Source organism: Myxine glutinosa, chromosome 14 (assembly GCF_964187855.1).
Source record: "Myxine glutinosa chromosome 14, kmMyxGlut1.1, whole genome shotgun sequence".
NCBI lineage: Eukaryota > Metazoa > Chordata > Myxini > Myxiniformes > Myxinidae > Myxine > Myxine glutinosa.
The window spans coordinates 20,778,186-20,790,677 of record NC_136274.1 but is presented as its reverse complement, the minus strand read 5'-3'; the positions used below and the strand labels follow the sequence as shown (position 1 = coordinate 20,790,677).

Sequence of the window (12,492 nt, the reverse complement as noted above, 5' to 3'; positions counted from 1 at the left end):
TGGCCGTACCAAGTCAGCTAATCGGCTTAGGGCTGAGTGGCAGCAACTGACAAATGTGCCTGTATCCAGAAGGCTAGTCAACCAATGACTGGTTCAAGCAGGCTATCGTGCCAGGCGTCCCCTGAGAAAGCCACGCCTGACCAGACAACACCGCCAGCGCCGATTGCAGTGGGCCAGAGAGCACCGTTAAAGGCAGCCAGGACACTGGAATCATGTGATCTTCAGTGACGAGTCTAGATTTCTGGTCTATCGTCAAGATGGCCGCGTCCGAGTGCGCAGACAAGTGCATGAAGCCTACAACAAAGATTGTGTAGTGCCAAGAGTCCAAGCTGGAGGATGGTGGGGTGACCGTTTGGGCTGCTTTTCATGCAGGGGGCAAAACTGACCTGGTTGTTCTGAATGGAAACCTGAACCAGTTCAAGTACAGGGCCATTCTGGAAGAAACATTGCTTCCATTTGCTCATGCAGCCTTTCGAGGAAACTTTGTCTTCCAAGATGACAATGCACGGCCTCATCGTGCTCGCATGATCCAACACTTTCTTGCTGACCGTGGTGTAGAGCATATGGAGTGGCCTGCCATGTCCCCGGATATGAATCTGATAGAGAACTTGTGGGCAGAAATAACGCGTCAAATCGACCACTTGGACCAGCAGCCGACCTCTGTGCGTGAATTGCAGCAGGCTATTGTCACTGCATGGCAAGCGATTCCTGTCCAAACCTTGGCAAATCTCGTGAACAGCATGCCTCAACGTGTACGTGCTCTCCTGAATGCTCGTGGGGGTTACACGAAGTACTGAACTGTAATTTTACTGTCCGTAATCTCAGTCGTAATTTAACTTTTGTTTTTGTTGAATAAATTTTTGGCTAATGTGCAAAATAAAGAGATACTTCTGGAAAACGTACAGAAGTTTAACACAGTACTGTCCATGAATTGAGTTCGATAACAGTTTACATCACTTTCAAGGATCAATTTATTTGTTTCGAAATGTCAAATGTGGTTTTTGTTTCTTTTAAAGGTCACATTAACAAAATCTAGAATAATTTCAACATAATTCCAATGAACTTTTGGTTCTAAGACATCTTGAAAAGTAAGTTCACCCCCACAAAAAAAATATTCCATATTGAATGCCAAGTCTGTGTGTGTGTGTGTGTGTGTATATATATATATATATATATATATATATATATATATATATATATATATATATATATATTATATATATATATATATATATATATATATATATATATATATATATATATTATATATATATATATATATATATATATATATATAAATGGGGAATAACTTTTCTGAACTATGACATGTCATGTGGAATGGTGGCCATCTTGGATTTTTAAAATAACTTTAAAAATCTCCTTCGAAGCCACTTATCCGAGCCAAATCAAACTTTACTGATATAATTGACTACCCATGAGGAAAATTTATTGAAAATGATGTCAGTCGCGTGGACTTATTCTGCACTTCTTTTGATATCTTAAACACCTGCCCTGGAAGCCTATCAATACTGCTTGCAATTCTGGCATGTTTTTTTTTTTTTTTTTTTTTTTACTTCTCCCTGGTATACTACCTGTTCCACATAAATCTGTGCAATGGGATGTTTTTATGGATTCACCATGAAAAATGATTAAATACAGGTTTTCTTTTGTAATAGCATATAATTATTTTACATATTTGTAACTGGTAAGTCATGGAGTTGTTTGAAAGTTCTTCCTTTCACTTGCCCTTTTTTCATACCCCACCCCACCTCTCATTTTGTCCCCCCCCCTACCCTTTCCCTTCTCTTTTTGTGCTCTCTCTATTTCCCTCTCTCTCTTCTCTCCTCTCTCTCCTGCTCTCCCTCCCTCTCCTTCCTCACTCCTTCTCATTTGTGTATTTCCCCCTGTATTTTTCTCTCTTTCTCTCTCATCTTTATACAAAGTTGAGGCTCATGGAAGAGCCAGAACACAGCATATAACAGTGGAAAGTGGGGAAACACCAACAGCAGGGTAGAGGGACACTTTGAGGAAGAATGAGAGCAAGGGGAGTGGGAGAAAAACACCACGTGGCGCACAAGCTGGAACAAAGCAAAAGGGGGGCGGGGGGGGGGGGTGGGTGGGGAAGGAGGGGTCAAAGAAGAGGGAAAACCGAGGAAATTATTTTGTACCAATTTGCTCTTCATGTTTTAAGTAATCTTGAAGTTGAATACAGGACCCTTCAGTGAGATACATTTAAGATTTTTTGACTACCTCGTCCATCCCTGATATCTGTAGGTGGCGCATAAGGATGTGAAGCAACAGTTAGTGAAGTATATCTACGATGGCTTCCTTATTCCTGTGTTGGGTCCTGCTTTGCACAAGGTAAGCTGAGATGTTTGTTGCATGGTTAGAGTTTATGTTGTCATATTTCTGAGGGTTGCATTAGAGTGGGTAATTGTCGGATGGATTTGGGTTGTTTTGTTTTTTTAGAGGTGGTGGGAGGGGGAGGGGTGGGGGATTTTAGGCAACATATTGACATTTTTTGTTTTTCAATGAGTGACGAATCGACCAAATCGATGAGCAATTGGTCACCAAAGGTGAAAGGTTGTAGGTACTTGTGATGGAAAATAAAAATCACTTGCGTAACGACCCTCTAATATTTTCTTTCCCACTGTTTCCTGGTCCAGTCATCTGTTGAGGAACTGATCGCTAGCACCGCTTACCTGGACCTCTTCCTTCGCAGCATTTCAGAGCCATCGCTTTTCTGCGCTTTCCTGCACTTTATCCTGCTGCATCAGCACGACGATGTCCCTGTTTTGGATACGCTCATCAGTCGCATTGCCAGCAACTCTCGTGTACACCTGCCTCCTCTTTATTGTTGTTTTTTCTATGCACTTTGACAAATCCTTAAATATTCCCCCATAAAAATCTGCGTTGTATCGAATGTGCTTGCTTGAGGCCGATAAACCTAAACGGGTTCATGTTGGCAAAGCGTGGATAACGTGAAATTGGTCTCCCTATGGAATAACTTTCTGTGAATGAATGATTTGACGAGTTCCTTCCCTCTGTTTCCAGCTGTGTATGGTGTCCCTCGCCCTGTTCCGCACGCTGCTGGACCTGAACTGTGAGGACGTCGTTCTACAGCTCGTGTTCAGGTGTGTCTCTCGACGCGTAGTTTGCTCTGTTCCACGAGCTGGCGCATAGGTTCGAATGCTGGCACCACCCCGATCCACTCTTGCTCTATTTACATCGTACTTGCTCATGGGGAATTTGACACTGCAATGCAGATTTGACTCCCTTCCCAGAGTAGATTCCTCAGTCGGTGCTGGGGACCAGTTTTTCTCGTATTCAGCATGGCCCTCCATTCTGTCAGCAAATATTTACTTCATTTGATGTCGTAGTTTGACTTGATATATGCGTATTTTACTAATTCATTGAACTCAAGTTGGATGGTTGAAATTCTAATTGGAAGATGTTGAAATCATAATAACGTTGCACAAGTTTAAAGGTAAACTGACAAAAATTTTTTATGCATTTTGCTTCATGCAGTTGCAACCAGAGAACTGAACACAAGTGAAAGACTTGTTACCTCGCCACCAAAGGTGGATGGAGGTTATGTTTTCACCCCTGTCTGTCTGTCTGTCTGTTTGTTTGTGAACAAGATATCTCCAAAAGTTGTGGACGGATTCAGACGAAATTTTGCAGAGAGGTAGTGTATGTGACAAGGACGAAATGATTACATTTTGCTGAAGATCCGGATCCCGCTAGTCGAATTTTCTTCAAGCGAAATAGATTCGATTTTGGTGAAGATTCGAATCCGGATCAGAGAATTTTTGAAGTGATTCTTCACCATTAAGAGATGGGGCCAAAAACTATATATAGCACAATATCTCAAAAATATATGGACGGATTTGGACTAAACGTGGTGGACAGGTTGGGTGTGTGACAAGACCGAATCGATTCGATTTTGGTGAAGAATTGAATATGGATTTGGATACGAGATTTATTTAATTTTTAAGTGATTCTTCACCATTGAGAATGAATATAAATGAATGATCGTTTAAAGGCCATTTTTCTCCGCTGGAGCGGGGGTTAGCCTTGCGGGCCCCATGACAATCATGGTTCCCTGTTTGTGGCAATGTTTTTATGGTCGGATGCCCTTCCTGACGCCAACCCTTAGTCACCTCTTACAATGCACAGGGATATGCTGTACATATTCTAAATCGGGGTACACACCGGGATCATTCATCCCAGAAAGCTGCTACTCAATTTGCCGACCTCGGAAGGATGACAGGCTGAGTCAAACCCCCCTGGCGTTAATTCAGCAATCGACCGGGATTCAAACTCAGGATCCTAGGATCCCAAGCCATATTCACCATTGAGAGATCGGGCAAAAAAAAAGAAGAAGCGATATATAACATATTTCAAAAGGCTGAAGACGAGTTATGACAAAACTTGGTAGATGAGTTGGATAGGTGACAAGAACAAGCCGATTACATTTTGGTTCAGGTCCGAATCCATATCTGGCCTATAAGTGGGATACAAAACATAAACTGTTCGGCTTGGTGGAGGTATGCGCTCTACCGAGTGCTGTTATGGTTTCACATGGAATTGTAATGCATGAAACCAATTAACTCTAGCAAAAAATTGCCATTAATAAACTTTTTCAATGGAATTTGCCATAGTCTTAGGGTAAGGTGCCAATTTCTTGGCTTCACGTTTTGCTGACTCCCAATGTATTTGCCCATAACCTGAGAACCACGCATGCTATTATTGTTGCATCGTTATTTGGTAATATTGTGAAGGTTATTATTTCTCCGATAGCAAAAAGCGGGGCTGCGCAATTGGTTAACTTTGTCTTTCTGTCTGTCTGTCTACAAACGTCAATTTATGATCAAGGAACTACTTGATTTAAATTTAATGTTATATTTTGAACACGAATCAGAACATGAATTGGAAAACGAACCTCCAGTTTTACCATACCTTGGCTCCGAGTTTGTACTGATCGCATATGTGCAGAGAGGAGTGAGATTTTTTTTTTGTTTGTTTTACTGTCTGTCTGTCTGACAGTCAAAGGAAATCATTCCAAACAGGAAACCTGCTTTTTTAAGAGCATCATAAAGGACACATAAAATACATGAATAACTTGTGCAGTGTTAATTAAGGTGGTGTATAAGAAACTGCATCAACGGTGGTAAACTTCCAAAACTTTTTTTTTTTTTTTTTACAACTTCCAAAATCTTTATTTTATTTCCATTCAATTACACACTTGAACACAAATTGCCATCTTGGTACTTTCAAAAACCTTCCGTTTAGCTGTGTTTAGGCAGAATATTACGGCATTTTACATCATCTCAACCAATCAAATTTGCCGCTCGCAGACTCTGCCAAATTCCGTTTTCTCTAGACTTTACAGTGTAAGGTGTTCTTTGAACTCTCTAGTTATTTTTATTTCTTGGTTTATTTTTGCTGATTTAGGAAAAGTAAGATATCTCAAAAATGATTTTTCTTCGCACTCATTTTGTGGTGGCACTCGGTGTGTGTCTGCATGCTCTATTATGCGCACTTGCTCGTGTTATTTTGTGTGAGCAATGGAACATACAAGATCGGTGTCTTTATCCATATCTCACCATATTATTTGCTCGTTTCTGTTGGTGGGTTTGGCCAATGGTGCAAGATGCCACCTTTAGAGTCATTGTTTCATATCGATTATAAATAAGAGTACGTTACAGTTTTGTACACACTGTATACAACAACACACAACATGCATTTTAAGGCCATGTTCCCTGCTAGAGCGGGGGTTAGCCTTGCGGTCCCCATGACAATCTTCTCCATTTTGCCCTATTTTCTGCATCTCTCCTTGTTAACCCCCTTGCCCGCATTTCTTCTTCCATCATCTTTAGCCAAGTCTTTCTCGGTCTTCCCCGTCCTCTACTTCCTTCTACATTAACTTCCATCACTCTTCTCAACCAGTCACTTTCATCCTTCCTCAATACTGTATGATGGACCTCAATACTCAATTTCACACTGTATGGAGTATGGAAACCGATTCCCCATTGGTGCCAAAGCCTCTCAAATTGTCTCTTGGGTGAATGTTAAGCTTTGCTAATACTCTAACATCCCCTTGTATTGATGCTCCACTAAGACAATTATATGGACTTGACAGCCTCAAGAGAGCAGTTTCTCAAACCAATGTGTGCATGCCATTGTCAGGTACCTGATCCCATGCACACACGTAATGGCAAGCCAGCGTGGAGCCGTGCGTGACACGGACATGTACGGCATGGCTGCGCAGAGGATGTTGGGCCTAGTTCCAAGTTGCTGCAAACTTGACGTCATTCCCGCAAGGGTAGACAAAGAGGAAATGACGCCGGAAAAAGGTACGGTCGCTTTTCATCTGTTATGGGATGCAATGTATTTTATCTTTCTCTCAACTTTTTGATCAAAAAAAGAAACTCGTTTGAAGTCACCATAAATACAACAAACAACAACAACATGCATTTTAAGGCCATTTTCCCTGCGAGAGTGGGGGTTAGCCTTGCGGTCCCCATGACAATCTTCTCCATCTTGCCCTATTTTCTGCATCTCCCCTTGTTAACCCCCTTGCCCGCATTTCTTCTTCGACCATCTTTAGCCAAGTCTTTCTCAGTCTTCCCCGTCCTCTACTTCCTTCTACATTCATTTCCATCACTCTTCTCAACCAGTCACTTTCATCCTTCCTCAACACATGACCAAACCATCTCAACCTGTTCCTCTTCACAGCATCAATCACAGGCTCTATTCCCATCATCTTTCGCAATTCATCATTTGTCTTCCTCTCTCTCAACGATACTCCACATATCCACCGAACCATTCACATTTCCACCCTTTCCAGCCTTCGTTGCTGCTCAATAAATCAAAAATAACAAGTCATAAAGTATAAATCATAAATCATAAATCATAAAGAAGTCACCATAAATAATAAGTTGGTTTTTCATTTTGATTAAAAACATTTTAAAATGTCGAAGAATTATGAAGACATTTGTATGGGGCTTATTGGCCGTGAAGAGGATAACAAAATTCTGCCTTATTGTAACTAGAAACACCCACTCCCTATGTTAGCAGCCAGGTGGTGTAAGGATGGGGGTGGAGGATTCTACATAGTTGAGTTCAATTTGTATTCAAAGTCCTTTTTGCCATAATTAAACATTTATTGGTTACCCTATAGCGCCTATTAATCACACTCACTTAGCATATAATGCTTTTGACTCGGCCATGTTATAATCCTTATTATTGTACCTATTCTATCTTCAGGAGCTGCATGACGTCATCACCGGGCATCGAAGGGGGCCCGGCAATGACGTGTGCTAAAAGCGCATACTCGGTTTTCACTCCATTTGTTTGTTCGTTTTCTTGTTTTTTTGTTTGTCCGGGCGATATCTCAGCCATCCTTTGAGCTAGGAATCTGAAATTTGGGCGCAATAGTGAACACGTGTTTTGGCAAAAACTATTTAATTTTTTTTTAATTAATCACTTAATTGATTAATTACTTAATTCTTATCCATTTATTAATTACTTCTTTATTTTCTTCCTCGTCTGGGCAATATTTCAGGCACCTTTTGAGCTGGGAAGCTGTTATTATGGCACAACAGTGATCATGTGATTTGACTATAAAAAGGGTATTCTTGATTTATTGATTAATCAATGAAATATTTAATCTTTTGATTAATTACTTAATTTCATTAATGGGGTTTACGGGGGAGATTCTAGAGTTTTACATTACTTGGTTTCTAGAGTTTGATCCCCCCACCCCACCCCACCTCCCCCCAAATAGGTATTTGTTCTCTTCTCCGAAACAACACACACACAATATTTCAATTAAACTTGATCACGACCTTCATCGCCCATGATGTACCAAAGTTTGTTCACGGCATTAAAATATCAGCATCTGTAGGGTTTGTGGGTGGTTTGAGTGACTGTTGCTCCTGATCCAAGTGAGCGTCAGGACCTGCGGTCCTATTTTTGTTTGGCTCATAAGAGGTGCCAATTTGATTCATGCAGCTGCATGAAGAAGTAAATGTATTGTAACCTATATATGTAAGGTGCCCCTTTATATGAACTTTTCTAGAGCATTACTTAGTTCCTTCTAAGACCACAAAGGACTACAAATGGGTCCAGCATGCACACAAGATTTTTTGAATGTCCCTTGTTTTCTATTGTTTGGCATTTTCTACAAGTTATGGAATGTCCTTTCTTTTCTATCGTTTGCCACATGGCACATACCATATAGAGGAGCCTTTTCTATGCCCCTGGCATTTTCCCCAATAATTACAACCGAGTAAATATAGTAATAAAATTACAAGTCGAATTTTTTATATTATTTTATGTTTTTTATTTATTTATTTTAATTACGCAATTAATCAATCAATTTTATTGTACAACGCTCCCTCCCAATTACGTCTCCATGTGCTGCAATGCGGCATCACAGGCCGCCAAGGTGCTCCAGAAAGGTCGCGTGCTGGAGGATATGTTGTGTAATTATTTGGAATGAGGGCAGTGTACTTTGAATGTAGCTCTAACTTGTCATTACATTATTGTCCGTCCAAACTGTGGCTTTTCAGACGTTTTTTCCATACCCTTTAACATATCCAACTGAAAACTGGTACCTGGCTTTATTATGATGAGATACAGAAACTGCAACTTATTCTGTAGCTTTGCATACCCAAAAACAGTTTCCCCTACTGCATATGGTTCTCAATTGCTGAGTGCTTGGAAAAAGAACATTCATTGGGACCGGTGGGGTACATGTTATTGCAAAGTGATTCTCCCTCGTTATTTTTGAATTGCAATGAATCGCTGGATACAAAGTTTAAATAGCAATGCATTCCATCTCGTCTTGATCAAGTTTGACCCCAGAGGGTGGAAACACTTTTGCAGGTCAGTGAATGAATACAAATGGAGAAGTATTCTTCATTACGATCAGAGATTTTGCACTCGCAAAACCTTTTTTTATTTTTCCGTGATCTGGTACATGGAGGATTGGATGATGGATAGATTGATACCTTGGGGATTAAATTAGAACTTGGGATCCTAGCATTATTAGCTACGTACTTGTATGTGTAACACAAAAACAGACAAATCTGATGGAAGTGTGAGACGTGCATTGTACAAGTTGCTGATTTATATAATTACCAAAATTCTTAACATTGAGTAATGAAAACATCTGGAAATGTCATGTCATGCAATAAATCAATAGGGATGTTTTAAGTTCAGTTAGTATGAGTGTCGTACACCAGGGAGCTTCTCTAAATATCACGTCACGTATTGTCTTCTAATACTTGTACACCCTCAACACTCGCCATATCTTGTGCAGTATCCTTCAAATTAAAAGGGCATCATTCTACAGGGTATCTATTAAAAATAGAAAGAGCTTATTTTGTTGTATTTTCTGTGAAACGCTGGAATTACGCTTCGAGGGTTGTGCCCCAATGTGCGTTTGATTTGTTCTTGTCTGGGAAAATCACTGCTTGCACAGGCTTTGTGCGTTTGTGTTTGTGACACCTTGCTGCTGTGATGACTGGAGGGGAAATGTCATCTACCTAGTTGTGGGGGTTTTTTTTTTTAATTTTTATTTTTACTGAAGCTAAGGCTCATAATAGAGCTCACACACATACACACCCGCACACACATCTCGTTTTTTCATTTCTGCTCCTTACAATTCTGTCTTTAAATTCACACACACACACACACACACACACACACACACACACACACACACACACACACACACACACACACACACACACACACACACACACACATACAGTCACGTGAAAAAGTAAGTGCACCCCATGTAAAGTTTTGACTTTTTCAACATATTTCAACATACAGCTATTTGATCTTCATTTCAACAATATTGATAGATAAAGGTGATATAATATAACAAATATCATGAAACATTTACATTTTGTAGTCCATTGTATAATTTAAATAAACATAAATGCAAATTTTGCATGTGGAAAAAGTAAGTACACCCTCGGCTCTAATAGGTGGTATTGCCCCCTTTGGCAGAAACAACCTCAAGTAGGCGTTTCTTATAACTGTCTACCAGTCTCTGACATCGACTGGGAGAAATTTTTGCCCACTCCTCCATGCAGAATTCTTTCAGCTGTGCGATGTTTGAGGGGTTTCCTGCATGCACAGCTCGTTTCAAATCCCCCCCCCCCCCCAACATCTCGATGGGATTTAGATCCGGGCTTTGACTTGGCCTTTCCAGAAGCCTCCATTTCTTTCTTTTCAGCCATTCCTTGGTGGATTTGCTGGTATGTTTAGGGTCATTGTCATGTTGCAAGGTCCACCTTCGGTTGAGCTTCAACTTTCTGACAGATGGCCTCACATTATCCTCAAGCACCCTCTGGTACAATGAAGAATTCATAGTGGATTCTATGATGGTGAGCTGCCCAGGCCCTGATGCAGCAAAGCTGCCCAAAACCATAATATTTCCACCACCATGCTTTACAGTTGGTATCACGTTCTTGTGGTCAAATGCTGTCTTTGGTTTTCGCCAAGCATGTCTTCTGGTACTGTGGCCAAATAAGCTCTACCTTTGACTCATCTGTCCAGAGCACATTGTTCCAGAAGTGCTGGTCTTTGCCGAGGTGTTCATTGGCAAACTTTAGTCTTGCCCTGATATTCTTTCTGGACAGCAAAGGTTTCCTCCTGGCACACCTCCCATGTAGATCAAATTTGTGCAGCCTCTTTCTAATGGTAGACTCGTGCACTTTGACATCACCAGTGGCAAGAGCTACCTGTAGGTCCTGTGAGGACATTCTGGGGTTCTTAGAGACTTATTTCAGCATCTTGCGGTCTGCTCTCTGGCTGAACTTGCTGGGGCGGCCTGGCCTGAACAAGTTGGCAGTTGTTTGGAATCTTCTCCACTTGGAGATGTTCTTCCGGACAGTCGAATGATTGATTTCAAATTGTTTGGAGATCTTTTTAAATCCCTTCCCAGACTCGTAGGCATCTATAACCTTCTTTCTGAAGGCCTCAGAGAGCTCTTTTGATCTCGGCATGGTGACGCCGCACACTTCAACAATAAAGAGCAAACCAAACTAAATGTCTGAGGTTTAAATAAGACAGGTTCCTCCAAGATCCTCTCTAACGATGTTCTAATCATTTGCACCTGAGCTGGTGCACCTGATTCTAATTTTAGGTATTTGAAGTAGTGATAAATATAGGGGTGTACTTACTTTTTCCACATGTGAAATTTGCATTTATATTTATTTAAATTATACAATGGACTACAAAATGGTAAATATATAATATATATATATACAAAATATACAAAATGGTAAATGTACAAATAAAATTGACTACAAAATGGTAAATGTTTCATGATATTTGTTATATTATATCACCTTTATCTATCAATATTGTTGAAATGAAGATCAAATAGCTGTATGTTGAAATATGTTGAAAAAGTCAAAACTTTACATGGGGTGTACTTACTATTTCACATGACTGTACATCTTGTTTTTTTTATTTTTTGTTTCTCACAATTCTCTCTCTTATGATTTTCAATTCTTATTTCTCTTATTCATTTCTTATTAAAAAATGCATTTAATTAATTGTACCGTATTGGTTGTTCCTAAACTTAAACATAAATAATTTAAAGGATTGCTGTAAATATGATAAATAATATCATGCCAGAAGTATGTGTTTGGAAGACACACACACACACGCACACAACCACACGCACACAATCACACGCACACAACCACACGCACACAACCACAAGCACACAACCACAAGCACACGCACACAACCACACGCACACAACCACACGCACGCAAGCACACGCACGCAAGCACACGCACGCAAGCACACGCACGCAAGCACACGCACGCAACCACACGCACGCAACCACACGCACGCAACCACACGCACGCAACCACACGCACGCAACCACACGCACGCAACCACACGCACGCAACCACACGCACGCAACCACACGCACGCAACCACACGCACGCAACCACACGCACGCAACCACACACACGCAACCACACGCACACAACCACACGCACACAACCACACGCACACAACCACACGCACACAACCACACGCACACAAACACACACACACAAACACACACACACAAACACATACACATACACACACACACAGGCATACTGATGAGACAAACATTTAACACAGCCACTGAGCTTGGGAGGGAAGTGCCGTCACTACCATCACTTCTCGGGATACTCTGGGTACCTGCGACGTCATAACCATGGCGCAGCTTTTTTCAACGTACTCAGCTGGGCATTTCCTCGAGGAATTTCCTCCTCCCCATGGATGCCAACCGATGGGGATTGTCCGTGCTCTATCCTTTTCAAGCAAGGAAGCAGCACATACCATTTTTAAAGTCTCCGGTATGATTTTAACCTGTCCAAACCAGATGGGTGTTTTTTAGGAGACACCATCTCCTTACCGGATGGACGTTGGCTCCCTGCGGGAGCTCATCCGCACTTT

At 41.0% G+C, this 12,492-nt stretch overlaps 1 protein-coding gene across 6 annotated transcripts in view; it reads left to right on the top strand.

Annotated features, from left to right (window-relative positions):
* The window catches only part of FHIP1B (FHF complex subunit HOOK interacting protein 1B), a 59,329-nt gene that overhangs the window by 32,896 nt on the left and 13,941 nt on the right, over nucleotides 1-12,492 (top strand). For all 6 annotated transcript variants that reach the window (XM_068135246.2, XM_068135250.2, XM_078768044.1 and 3 more), the window contains 4 exons: nucleotides 2,275-2,361; nucleotides 2,667-2,834; nucleotides 3,055-3,134; nucleotides 6,193-6,359. In XM_068135246.2, coding sequence (XP_067991347.2) covers nucleotides 2,275-2,361; nucleotides 2,667-2,834; nucleotides 3,055-3,134; nucleotides 6,193-6,359 — 502 coding nt within the window. The remainder of the gene's footprint in view (nucleotides 1-2,274; nucleotides 2,362-2,666; nucleotides 2,835-3,054; nucleotides 3,135-6,192; nucleotides 6,360-12,492) is intronic.